This window comes from Falco naumanni, chromosome 6 (genome assembly GCF_017639655.2).
Source record: "Falco naumanni isolate bFalNau1 chromosome 6, bFalNau1.pat, whole genome shotgun sequence".
NCBI classification, from domain to species: domain Eukaryota; kingdom Metazoa; phylum Chordata; class Aves; order Falconiformes; family Falconidae; genus Falco; species Falco naumanni.
The window spans coordinates 9,109,694-9,123,853 of NC_054059.1; the positions used below are offsets into that span (position 1 = coordinate 9,109,694).

At 40.0% G+C, this 14,160-nt stretch overlaps 1 protein-coding gene across 1 annotated transcript in view; it reads left to right on the top strand.

The window, feature by feature from the left end:
• The window catches only part of HMGN3 (high mobility group nucleosomal binding domain 3), a 37,146-nt gene extending 32,507 nt beyond the window's left edge, over positions 1-4,639 (top strand). Inside the window, exons 4-9 of the mRNA XM_040598064.1 lie at positions 499-528; positions 688-711; positions 1,182-1,229; positions 3,524-3,637; positions 3,751-3,850; positions 4,150-4,639. Of these exons, the coding sequence (XP_040453998.1) occupies positions 499-528; positions 688-711; positions 1,182-1,229; positions 3,524-3,637; positions 3,751-3,850; positions 4,150-4,163 (330 nt within the window). The 3' untranslated portion in view covers positions 4,164-4,639. The remainder of the gene's footprint in view (positions 1-498; positions 529-687; positions 712-1,181; positions 1,230-3,523; positions 3,638-3,750; positions 3,851-4,149) is intronic.
• The last annotated feature ends 9,521 nt before the right edge of the window (positions 4,640-14,160 follow it).

Sequence of the window (14,160 nt, forward strand, 5' to 3'; positions counted from 1 at the left end):
TTGGAATTTTAGCACTGATATTCTCTAGGGAAGGATGTTAGCTTTATTCTGCTGTTAAACAGATGGTGTTTTACCTGCTATAGCATCTGCTAGATTATAGAAACATCTTTCTAAGTATTTATGAGAAAGGTTCAGTGTCCTATACACAGGTAGTCAAGCTTGTTGTATTTGTGAACATTTCATACAGCAGCAAGGGACTCAGAAGTACTTGTAAAATAGTGGGGGGAAAAAACCCCAACAAAACATTTAACCATATGAAGATTTAGATGTTACAATTCCTGAAGAGTTTGTATTACTAATTTTCACATCACTTTGTCCCTTTAAAAGTTTGATTGTCCAAGGTGAGGAAGATGTGCATTGTATTTGGCAGTAGAGATGTATTTTGGTAGGGGCATATTTTATGCTGTTGCCATGAAATGACTGATGTTATGTTGCTTTGGATACTGTTTGCTGTAAGCCTATAAAATTTTTTCTCCTTTTTTTTTTCTTCTTCTGTAGCCCACAAGACGATCAGCAAGATTGTCAGCTGTAAGTATGTGTAACACCTCCTGGTATATACTTTTCTAGACACATACAGTTTCTCACACCAAACAGTTTTGTTATATTTCACTTGATTCAATTTTTATTCTTGCTGAGGGATATTTAAGAACTCTAGAGCTAAAGTTATCTATGTTTTCTTGGTTTCAGGTTTTCGGGTTTCAGGTTGTTCTGGTAAAAGATGTATTTCCCCGCCTCAGTTCAAAGCTGTTTTGTGTAGTATTGACTTTGTATCATTTTGCAGGCTGATGTTAGTTGTGGAAATGCAAGTACTCTGGGAAGGAGAACGAGCTGTCCTTCAAGGACTTCATTTGATGCCACTACTAGTATTTGGTTTTTAGTTCCTTTTCTCTGTTAGAAAGTCTGACTTTTTTTTTTTTTTTAAGTTACTGCTGATCTCTGTGCTTAACTCTTAGAATGACCCCCAAATTGCTTTGACTGCTAGATGATTGAGCTAATGAAAATGGGTGTGTACAACGGTGGGGTGCATTTGTGCATTAAGGTTTTTCAGTCTTTTTCTAGGTGCATGCTTACAAGCTGGAAGTAAGGGAAAGTGTGGGGTCTGGGAAAGCTGGGGTGTGGAGGTGGCTGCCTGGCTGCTGGTATTATGTCTAACACATTATGCAACTAAAAATGTTTTATAGAAACCTGCTCCACCAAAACCTGAACCCAAACCAAGGAAAACCACGAAGGTAAATACTCTTCTTTTTAGCTGCCATCATTGTAGCCAATAGTAAGCAAGTATACTCCTCCTTTGCCTTGCAAACAGTTCAGTTCACAGCGCGTTGGCTCCCCTGTCCTCCCTGCAGCTCCATGCCACCCCACCCCCCTGGAAAAAAAACAAATTAGATCATTCTTTTCTCTCTGTTCCACCCTGTCTTGGCCTCATTACTGGCCCAAACAAAATGTCTTGCCTGTTTGATATGCAGACCATGTTAAGTTTGTAGTAGATTCCTAGTTTAAGAAGAACCTTTACCTTTCCTGCACCTTTCCTGAAATGTACAGGTTTGGTTGAGTAAGCTCTACCTGAGACCTAGCAGTTTCTACAGTAGGATTTGAGATTACTCTGTGCCATCCTGTTTCCGTGTCTTCATTTCATAGTGAGAAACTCTTATCTGTTCTTGAATACTGGCTGTTGCTGACAATGCACAATTATAATTAAAGGTGAAATTAAATATATTTAAATTGAATGGTTTGGGTTTTCTAGGCCAGTTACAGTCAAATTAAAATCTTATTAGTGTCTGAAATACCTTTTCAGGATTTCTGCATATAAATAATGTACTTCAGAAACTGTAGATGTATTTGTGCCCAAGGGCAATGTTAAATAAGACCATTTGCTTTATCGGAAAAAAAACTCATGCTGGAAACTGAATCTAGCACTCCTCGTGCTTACATTTTTCAAGTCCTTTTATTGATACCTCAGTTGGGCAAGTATCAGGACACAAGGTCTGCGTGTGTGAAAGTAAAAATCTATGACTTTGAACACTTTATGATTTATTGAATGAAATTACCAATGAGGTCTTGCTGAGTCCATCTTGCTCCCCTCCTAAAAAGAGTATTAATAAAGAAGGGAATATGGTAGCTTCTGTAGCTTCACGTACATGTGAAATGAGCTCATTGTTATGGAGTCAGTCTAAGCTGCATGAGAGGTGTTTGAAGCTTATTTCCAGCAACCTAGAAGGCTTTACAACATTATTCTAAGTAACTTTGTGATACAGGAGTCTGCTTTTTTCCAAACTAACTGAATCACATTTTAAGGAGTATATTAATCTTGGTCTTATAAACAGCAAGCAGCAAGCAAGTACTCTGAACCTGCTAGTAAACAACCAAAGTCGGTACAGATTTGAGATAATTTTTCGTGCTAAAAGCTTGCAGATTGTGGTTTTGTAAGTTAAGTCCTTAGCTGCTTCCTGTGAGGTGAGGAGTTGGGACTATACTCGCACCACCAATAAGCTTCTCAGTTAAGCACTGCGGCTGCTGTGTAGCACTGAAGCTGAAGGGTGCAGGGAGTAGTTCAGGCTGCCCTGGAACTAGGATTGCTGGCACTCCCTCCTCGCTGCCCTGCGCCTGCAGGGGGATTGCTGCCCAAAGGTAGTGAAGGGGGTCTGACTGCCGTGTCCCTGTTCACAGCCACTATTGCCATTTTGTATGGAGAATTTGGAGCAAATGATCACATGGAAGATGACTATATTTATCAGAACTACTTTAAATACGAATGTAGAATATTCAATTAAATACCATTTACATTTTTTATCCTATTGCACTTAAAATTCTTAACCTACGTCTCTACTAGCCTTAGATCACAAATAGAAATATGTAGGTAGAGCAAGGATTAAAAAAAAAAAGGGTAGACTTAACACATGAATTGTTTAAGAGCAAGTCTCCAGATGAAACTGTAGCTGTTAGAATAGTTCCTTTTGATAAATTCGCTGCTTTGTGTTGTTGCAGATGGAATTTTATCAGCGTTTGCCTCCCTAGTGTGTTGGTTGATTCTTTCATTGACATGGAATGAACATCACAGATGTTATCAAACTAACAAAAGGACAGCCAGCAAAAATGCTTAATTTTTTAAATCTAATTTAATATTTAATGTTAATCGAAAGTGTAGTGCTGTTACACAAACAGTGTGTTGTTTGTGCTGGGCTGAATAAGCTTTCAATATAGTGTAATTGGATTTGTTCATACAGATATCTTGTGTGTACCTCTGTATAATACAGCTCAGCTCTACCAGAATAGTCTGAGGTTTTTGTATCCCTGTAAAATAGCAGAAACAATAAAGAAGCAGACATCAGCATTTTCTAGAAATTGAGATTCCCTGTATAACTTTTGTGGGTATACATTTTCCAGGTAGCCTTTAGCTCGTTTTCTGTTCAGTGCAGCACATGACAAGGTGTGTTTTTTAGTTCACGTGAAGGTTTTTTGATAAAGATGTAGGGTGCTGGCTACTCATACAGTGTCTATGCCTGTGTTCTTAATCTTCTGTCAGAAGGAACCTGGAACAAAGGCCAACAAAGGTGCTAAAGGGAAGAAGGATGAAAAGCAAGAAGCTGCAAAGGAAGGTACTACACCATCTGAAAATGGTGAAAATAAAGCTGAAGAGGTACTTTCCACACATACCTCCTGCTGATTAAATCAGTGTTTAATTATTCAGCCTTTCAGACATTGATAGCATGTTCATAATGTTTCTTTTTATTGCCCATAATGTTATTGCAGATTCGCATCTCTCGCTCAACTGTTAGTGTTTCAACATCCAGAGGTGCCCCACCCAGCACACTGTCAGTAAAAGGGCAGATTGAAACAGTGAAAGTTAAGGGTACGGTAGAGCATTCAGCATGTGTGCAGTGAATAGAAACAGATAGTAATGTGGTGCTTTTCAGTATGAACAATGGAAGCTGACAGGTAAGGCTTGTATTGCTTTTGGAAAGCTGGGACCAATAATTTAAGAAAAGTGTGTGAATGTACCTGTTTTGGTTGCGTAAATATAATAAGGATGTAGGTTTGGAACTGAGCTGTTGCAAATAAGAAATCAAAGGATTAAGGGGGTAGTATGGGTATTTAGGTATGTAATGGCAATTTACTATAGTAATTAATTTATTTCTTTCTTCTCCACAGGCTCAGAAAACTGAATCTGTAGGTGACAAGAATGAATGAAATATCATGAAAATTTTGGGTTGATTTTATGTACCTCTTGGACAAGTTTTAAAAGATATTTTTATCAAGTATTTTGTAAATGCTAATTTTTTTAGGACTATGATAGTTGACATATTAAACTGTATATGAACATTTCCCTTCTCATAACAGTGCTTTTAGAAATTCCCATTGTTGCCAAGTAATATAAATATCAAGTTAATATTGCAAGGTATGTGTAAAATTGGATCAGCATTCCATACACTTGCTTTAAGAAATTAAGTCTTGTGCATATAGTGATGTTTTTACTGTGCGTATTTGCATTTTCCATGCAGTTTTTCTAGAGCAATAATCAGTGGTGCTTTTGTACTTAGGGTTTATGTGATTTTAATGAAACATGGATAGATGTGGCCACCTGCTGACTATTTTGGGTTCTTTTAATGGATTAAAATAAAAGGTCTCCTTGCCTGCAAAACTACAGCCTCCTAATGTTTTCTCTGACTCTCAAGGAATGCCTTACTCACTCTTCCCTGTAATAGTTGAAAATATAAATGATTTAACAACTGTTATTTTGCATGGAGTCTGTTTGCTTTTTTGCTGATGTCTGATCAAAAAATACACACACAGGAGTAGCAGGCTGGGATTTTCAGTGGCCCACAACTTGAGGAACTTATAGATACATTCTTCATAGATAACATTCTTCAGATAGACTGTCACAGGGTGAGTAGAGTTGCCATAATATATGAGGATATGGTATCTGTAATGAGCTATCAATAAAGAATGAATTGCTTGATTGATAGAGACGTACAGTAACTTAAAAGTAGCCTTGTTTCTCAAGGATACACTCCCTTTTCATTAACTTGCGTTGTACTCCGTGGAAACCTTTCTTTCTATCTGCAGCCTCAGATTTAATATAAATAGTAATTGCTGTTCTGCTTCAGCTGAGGACAGTTGTTAATACATTGAAATTGCTGTTAAACAGCGCTATATATTTGGTACCCAGTAGAAATGGAACGATAAAAGTTATTTTTGAGGTGATTGTAGTGATATGGTAGATTACCTAATGATTTTTTTAGTGTCCATGATTCAACTCTGGAGCTCATTCTGAGCACCTTTTATAATTTTTTCTCCTCTTTTCTCTAGGGGCCCTGGTATTTCTGTAGTTACTTCTGGGATGGGAGGGGTGAGAGAAAAGATGTTTCCTGTTCTTCAGTACCATTGATTTGTATTGCTCAAGTGGCGGCCATCGTGTCTCAGGATATCTTTTGCTTGTTTAAGTCAATAAAAAAATTACTATTGCCTGACCTAGCCTTCTATTTATTCTTTGGGAAGAAATCCTTAGTTGCCTTTTTAAATTAGAAAAGAAGCCAAGCCTCTCTATATTTAAAAATTGAAGATTGATTACCAAAACCCTATATGCTAACTAGAAAAGTATTTAAGACCTGCATTGACATAAATGCCACTCGTGCTCTCGTGATAGGCTTGCTACAGCCAAATAAGAGGTGGCTGTTCTCTCTCTCTGCATCATGAACCGAGTTTTGGAAGAAAATTTAAACTCATTCTCTGCTTTTGGTGATGGAAGGCAGAGGGATGTAACAAAACTTGTTGCTATTGTTAAACAGTAAAACTTGTAATCTGTTGTTACTCGGTGATATGTACTTGGTAGTCCTCCTGCACAGTACTTCTGATTTGCTTTCTGATGGGCCTTGTTGGAAGTTTAATTTAGACACTATGGTCTTGCAGAACTTAACAGTCTGAACTTTTTCACAGGATCGTCTCTATTTTTAAGCGTTTGTCAATTTACGGGTTTATCGTTCCTGTAAGTTGGGATTTTGAGTACTCTTATCATTTTGTGTGGATAACTGAGAGATTAGTTCCCTAATCCCTTATAGACAGTTGGAGTTCTTGAGATGACCCTTTTAACTTAGATTTAACTTGGGCATGAGCATCACAAGACACTGACATGTCTCTGAACAGGCTTATATTCAGAGAGCTCCTTTTACTAAATTCCTAAAAGGTGACCAGAAGTTCGGTCCTTAAACTAATCGCACAGTATCCCAAACTAGTAATTTTGGCACAAAACTCTTCTGTTGGCTTGACCAGATTAGGAGATTCAGCTCAGTGCCAGAATTCTGTTAGAAACATTTAACAACGTAAAATCTGCTTGGGTGAAGCTTAGTGAAACACACCGTCCTGCTGATTCGCTTAACATTTCTGTTTTTTCAAAAGTGCTGTGTACATGTGATGCTTTCCAATGTTTTTCCTGTGTCATGTTTTCCGAGAAATTTTCAAAGCACTGTATCAAGTTGTAGAACACCTTTTAAAGTTCAGATGGTTGCGCATTCAGACATACGTAGCTAGTCTTGGTGGACAGCTGGTGATCTGCAGAGCACCTTCAGGAAGTATGTAAGTATTTTCATATTGAAGTGGCACTTGACAGTGCCAGTGCTGCATCTCAGCCATGAAGAAACTTGCATCATCAGTATTTAATGACTGGCTGCTTCCCACTTGGAACACGAGGTTTGCAGACATCCCCGAAAATGGTATTTGTCATTTATGGGATGTAACAGATGGGCAGTTCAAGGTACATTTGAAAAAAACCAAACGCAACCAAACCAAAAACCAAACAATTGGGAAGGGTGGACTGTTTGTAAGTTTAAATAAGGCAGGTACCTCAGAAACAAGACAATGAGTCATCAAAAAAAGTCACTGGGGTAGTTAAAGGTCCACATTCCTTTAGCTTTCTGTAACTTCTCTGGGTTGTTACTTCCTGCTGATTCCCTGTCCTTGACTGACCTTGGGCTAATTGCATACGCCAGCACAAGGTTACACTTGGTATTTTGTCTCTTCAGATGGCAAAGGCAGCTTTTTCTGAATGGAGAACCATGCAGATGAGATGCAGGCATTTAAGGGGAATACTAATGGTAAATTAATCCTTAATGCTAAACAGCAGTGAAGATTAAGTTGTTTTGCTACATTATGCTCAACTCTTGAAAGTCTGAGAGTTATTCAGTCTGTTGATAAATGGGGGAGGAAAGGGGAAAGGAATATCAAGCAAATAAAGATCCCTTATTAGAATAAATAACAAACATGTAAGAGTTAAATTTCTAGTGGAATAGGAGAATTTTTTTTTTTTGGTTTTTGTATGTTCAGTTTTGTGATTATTTTTTTTTAATGTAGTTTTAGAAGGGGAAAATACGATCACTTAAAAGTTCAAGGGAGAATGTGGTTTTAAATCAAAGCAGTTCTGCAATCCTAAGGTATACATCATGACAGCAAGTCTCAACAGCCAAAATGTTGATGAAGTTTCTACTGAAATTATACCAAATTTATATAACCCTAAGGAGATTATACAACTGAGAAATGAGTGGCCACTCTGGATTCTGTAAAGGTTAGGTGTCATCAAATGAGAAAGGGCGAAATAACATGAAATGTGAAGGAGTCTGTCTCTTCTGAATAAATTGCTTTTGACCTGGCTGCCTTGCTAGACCAGTATTTTCACTTCTGCCATTGTATCTGGAATAGTGTTGGGCAGCTGACTGGTACCAGATTTAAAGCAACACTTTAGCCCACTATGTCAATTTAAATTTAATAAGTAAACTTTTACACTTGGATCAAAGCATGAAAAGATACAGGAGACTTGTCTGTGAGCAAGTTCAGTGGCAAGAGCTCTCTCTTCTTCCTAGCTTAAGGTTTTATTATTATTCTGTTTGTAGGAAAACTTGAATGCTTTCACTGCTGGTTAAATTGCTGCGTACATAATGATTAGGAGATGTACCAGAATGTTCAGTGCCATTATTTTTTTGTAAAGGTAAGGATTTTCTAATGCTGTTCTCTGTAATAAGCATACTTTTTGTTTTATTCAGAAACTCTGAACTTACTGTAAAGCTGTTAGTTGGCTAGGTATAGCCAGAATGCCTTGCCAAATTGCCAGTTGCCTTCTGTAAGGTCCAATTCTGTATTTATAATCAGAATGAAATAATTACAGCTTTCCTATAGAAAATGGAGATCAAAGTAGAGTACTTTGATATATTGCTCCCTTTGTGATGAGCCATGGTATTAGCAACAAAGTAGTTAGTATGTAACAGGGAGAGACTAACAAGTGTTTTGACTGGTGCCGCAAAATTCCTGTAAGCACTTTCAAAGCTGCTATAAATGATTTCTGGTGAAAAATGACTTAACTAACATTGCACTTTAAATTTGTCTATTGATACTAATTTTTAATTTTTCCAGATGTGAGTGGAAAAGCATATTTGCATGCCTGCTAAGATAAGGACAAAGCTAATAATTAGAATTTATGCTTAAAAAAGAAACTTGAGTGCATGAGGCCATTGTGCTTGATTTTAGTACTGCATTTAAGTTACAGTAGTATAACTTGTAGGAATTGTTTTATCACTGTTTTGATTCTCATTTAGAAACAAATTTCAGACTTGGGGCCTCTAAAAACTTAATTTGTATTGGAGGATTTCAGGTACTGAGCTGTCTGATACGAATCTTCTAATAATGAACAATTTTGTGGAAAGCAATATAAGATGACAATACAGCACCTGGAAGTAGTGATCTTGTCAAAGTCCTCAGTCTTATTTCCAAAATGAATATAAAATGTCACTAGTTCCTCACAAAATAAAGGTTGTAGAACAAGAACTTTTGTCTAGAATGCCTTACAGAGAATAGAATGGAATTATTTAGGTTGGAAAAGACCTTTGAGATCAGCAGGTCCAAACCATAAACCCAGGACTGCCAAGTCCATCGTCACACTGTGTCCCTAGGCACTGCATCTATGGGTTCTTAAAACACTGCCAGGGATGGTGATTCCACCGCCTCCCTGGGCAGCCTGTTCCAACGTTTGACCACCCTTTCTGAGAAGAAATTTTTCCTAATACCCAATCTAAGCCTCCTCTGGTGTAACTTGAGGCTGTTTCCTTTTGTCCTGTCACTTGTTACTGGGGAGAAAAGACTGACACCCGCCTGCCTACAGCCTCCTGTCAGGTTGTTGGAGAGAGCGATAAGGTCCCCCCGAGTCTCCTCCAGGCTAAACACCCCCAGTTCCCTCAGCTGCTCCCCATAGAACTTGTGCTCCAGACCCTTCCCCAGCCCCGTTGCCCTTCTCTGGACACGCTCCAGCACCTCAGTGTCTGTCTGGCAGTGAGGGGCCCAAACCTGAACCCAGGATTCGAGGGGCGGCCTCACCAGTGCCCAGTACGGGAGGAAAGATTTCTATAGAAGAATCGGAATAAAATATAAGGGCCAATTTCTTCAAACCGACCCCCTCCTGATTTCTGATGTTACAGATATCAGGAATATTCTATAAGAAGGTTGATGTGAATAAGATGTGAATAAAAAATAAGATGTGAACTCTTTAACATTAAGGGATTAATTTCTATTGTAGACTAAGAAACTGATGTATGTATGTCAGTGGAACGTAGAATAATTGAGAATAAGGTGTGGTGGGTCTGGAGAATTGTTGTGATTCTGTTCACAGTGGTTTTAAAGGTGGCTGCACATTATTCCCCAAAGCAGGGGAGTGGTTCTACTGTGGGAGCTGTGGCTTGTCCCAGGATGGGGTTGGAAGAAGGGTCCCTCGTGGCTGGATGTGGGAGAGGAGATGTGTGAGCGCTCTGCGGTGATTTCAAAGCAATGTTCTGTTGAAGACAAGCTGGGAGAGGGGGAAGTGGTAAGAGGGGAAGAAGTCTGCCCCTGTAACCTGCGTGGTGTGGAGTAAGAGATCTTGCATAACATGGGAGAAACATTTTTCTGGGAACAGGTACAAGACAGAAACATAGTAAAATTCTTTGCATGTGTAAGCGAGTCTTGAATGTCACTAGAGTATTTCACGGGGCCTCCCCAGGTCTTTTATCAACAAAAGTTGGTATGAGTTACTGAAGGTACTTTTTTTTTTTTTTTTTTTTCCCCTCCCCTCTGGGATACATTTCTCGTTTACTTCCTTGAGGGCATTTTTGCCCTTAAGTATCATTTATGTATCGGTGCCAAATTTCCACCTGTAGGATAACTACAAGTTGTGTTGATGAGTTTATGGAGTTTTTGCGGAAGCTTTGCCTGCTTCACCTCCCAAGGAAACTAGGTATATGAAAATTTAAACTATGGTAATTCTGGGAGACAGAGTCCAGAACCTTTTTATTAAAAGTTTACCACAGCATATTACACAGATTTATAAATGTATTATAACCAATTTAAAAATAACTTTTGTGAGTCTCCAGCCAAGTGTGGCGTTCATGGTGAGAGGGTTCAGTGAGCTGAGACTCCCTTCCAAAGCCAGCAAGAGAGCATCCTCCATGATGGGAATTAAAGTCTACATCAACGTTCCAGCTCATCTTAAAATGAGGGTAGAAGATAAAAATTTTGATGCCTTTTTTTTTTTGCCATGGAGGTGATCAGATGGGATAAGCAGTCTGGCATCAAGATGCTGCTGAGAAGTCTAGTGTCCACCTCAGTGACAGCAGAACCAACCTCTGAGGTGAGATGGAAGATTGCACATCAAGGTAGAGAGCCCGGAGAAGGCCTCATGAGCTCGGCACCTCTGCTACTACTGTGAGACTTCTTTGTAGAGTGGCCACGCACCAGATGAGGGTTGCTTGGCCTCCGCAGCCAGAGGTGAGGTGTAGGCCATGAATTCACAACATGTGCGTTAGCGGTAGTTCATCGCAGGGAACGATGTGACTGCTGCAGGTTATTCCGACGCCGAGTAGCAGAGAAAGGGCGTGCTTCCAAGAGGATAGATTTGGTTGTGACTTCTGGCAGCTGGTTCTGTTCAACGACCACAGTGAGTCAGAAAGCTGGCAATAATTAGTCAAAGATAGTGGATGTGGATAATGTTAATGGGGATTAATTACAAGAGGCGGTTGGCTCTCTGGTAGTAGAGATGCTGTTAGGACTATGGGAAGTGTATGAAGCTGACTTTAATCGTCGAGTTGCAAGTGCCAATTACAGCAGCAGTTGAATATAGTTGTAAAGGTATCCCAAAGGCTAGCAAAAACTGAAATTGTATTTACAAGTAGATGTTACCCTCTGTGATGAAACTGCAAGGGGGATCGCTGCCGCACAAGTTTTAAGCAGCTGATACTAGGTTTCTCTGGCTCTCAAGGCGCTGTCCCGTTCACACTTGCATGATCACAGGGGTGTCAACTTATTTTTTAAATGCTGGGTCTTTTAAGTGAAAACCGTAACACTCATCTGATGAATGCTTCGGTATTAGCATTGGTTGGTGCTTGAGGTCTATAGATCTTGAAACACATGAAATAATATGTAGAAAGCAGCCAGCAGCACAAATGTTGCATTCTTACAAAATGCCATGACTGATTCAGTTTATCACTAATAAAAATAGCCTCGTTTTATATCAACAAGCATGGAAGATACCAACTGTCTCCTTTATTTTGGGAAGCAGTTAGACAATGTGTTTGGTATCACATATCTCTTTACAACGGTGCATCTGTCATGTTTAGCAGATTGATACCTTTTATGTTATTGGACCGTGAATAAAGGGCTCAGTTATATATTATTTTTTTTCAAAACTGGGTGATCCCCCCTCCCCTCCCAGTAGCCCTATTTTCACCAGGTAAGAACAAGATAGCAAGAAGCTTTATGCCCAAATCCCATTTCAGGATTCTTTTCAGTGCTTTTCATGCACGAGCCTTCCTGTTCCTAGTACAGTCTGACAAATCCTTTGATGGCAGTATCCCTCAAGCACTTTTAAATACATTTGTTGCAAACGACTGCAACCGGCTCTTGACTACCTCTAACGACTGGTTAGAGTTTAGAACACTGTAGATGTTTGAGACGAACCCTGGATCTCCCTGACAGGCGTTAAGGTATGTTTGCCGCCATTTAATATTACATTGTTTCAACTTCTCAGCAACTTTGTACTTTCTATTTTCCAGGTGTTCTTTCCACATCAGCTCTTCCTTAAGTGGTCTTTCATGTGGCCCTGAGAAGCTTTTATGATCATTATAAGCATTTCAGAGTTTTATCGTTATTTGCTGGACAGAATGAAAAATCAAATAATTCCAAGGCTGAGCAAAAATGGAGACGTATTAGGGTTTGTTACAAACCAGACAGGACTTATCTTGGCCTCTAGAACTTCCTAACAAAGGATATCTGCATTGGACATATGCCATATTTCATATACTATACTTCACTAAAAAGACATCTGATTTTTTTAGAAGTAAAGCACAATGGCAGCCTGTGGTTTTGTTTGTTGCAAAGGCTGTGACTATGCTAACAAATTAAAAGGTGCCAGGGTGCAGAGCTGAGGGCTTGAAGCCCACTGCTTACACCGTTAGACTGTGGTCAGCAGGGTCCCTGCACCCGCTGCAGGCCAAGCAGCGCTCTCCCAAGCAACCCTTGGCATGGGTCAGGGGTTAGCTCAACCCCAGCTGACAATGCAGGTGCAGCCATCCTGTTTTGGTGGTTAAAAAAGTTTAATAATATGGATATGGCCATCAGCATGAGGCAGTTGGCCTCAGAAATAGAGTGGGCACTACTAATCTTCAGTTTACTGGTATGGGTAACATTCAAAACTGAGGAACACAAGTACTCCTTACCTTCTGTATACTGGAATTCAAAATTTTGTTGCCTCCAAGTATGCCGTGACCTGGCCTCCTACAGAGAGTCCTACGCTATTAGAAACACCCAACAGCGAGTGAACCGAGAGGCATACACATCACTCTCCTGGAAGGAGAAAAATTCAAGGACGCTGGCTGCTGAAAAATTCCAAGACAAAAATCAGGGTTGGGAGTATATGGGAACAACGCATTTCAGAGCTAGACTCGATCTGATGAAATCTTGGATACACAGGGAGCGGCAGACTGTAAATCAGAGTTTCAGTTGAGTGTTTTTCTAATTTTACTTGAATGTTAATTACTTAGTTTAGATTAAAAGACCCAAATAAAGGGGACTTAGGACTTATAATTTGGACTGTTTCGCTAGCACTTGTAGAGGACTTCAAAAGAAAAGGACTTTGAATGGAAAAAAACAAAGCAGAGGTGCCACTATGTTGTTAGAATTTAAGCAGCATGTAGTGTTTTGTTTTTAAATGGGATGAGGTAGGTAGGTGAATTACTTCCTGACTACTTCGAAAATAAGTTTTAAGTAACAACTTAAGCAGCACCAGGGCTCAGGTCTGGGCATTTGAAATCAGCTGCCTATGTTGTTAAGACTGTGAGCAACTGCTGTGCAGGGTCTGAGGAAGAGCACCACCATCATCGTAGAATCATCATAGAGTGGTTTGGGCTGGAAGGGATTTCTAAAGGTCACCTAGTCCAACCCCTCTGCAACAAGCAGGAACGTCTTCAACTAGACCAGGTTGCTCAGAGCCCCATCAAGCCTGACCTTGAATGTTTCTGGGGACGGGACACCTAATACCTCTCTGGGCAACCTGTTCCAGTGTTTCACCACCCTCATCGTAAAAAAAAAAAATCTCTTCCTTTTATCTAGTCTAAACCTACCCTCTTTCAGTTTAAAGCCATTACCCCTTGTCCTATCGCAGCAGGCCCTACTAAAAAGTCTGTCCCTGACTTACAAGCTCCCTTTAAGTCTCCTCAGAACCTTCTCTTCTCCAGGCTGAACAAACGCAGCTCTCCATCTGTCCTTACAGGAGCAGTGCTCCATCCCTCTGATCATCTCTGTGGCCCTCCTCTGGACCCTCTCCAACAGGTCCGTGTCTTTCCTGTGCTGAGGACTCCAGAGCTGAATGCGGTACTGCAGGCGGGGGTCTCAATAGAACAGAGTATGTTCAACTTCCTCAGGTGGTCACATATCCAATCTTCTCTTACAGTGGAAGTGACTTCGCTCCCCTAGTCCCCATCTTGCAGTCCATCCAACTGAGAGGTGCAGGAAGAGAAGTTGCCAGGGAAGACTGAGGCAAAAAAGTTGAGTGCCTCAGCCTTCTCCTTGCCTGTTCTTACCAGTTTGCCGATCTGGCAAAAGGAATGTCCTGCTGGGGTTTGAGAACCTGCTGTAATGTTTATGGTAACCAGAAAG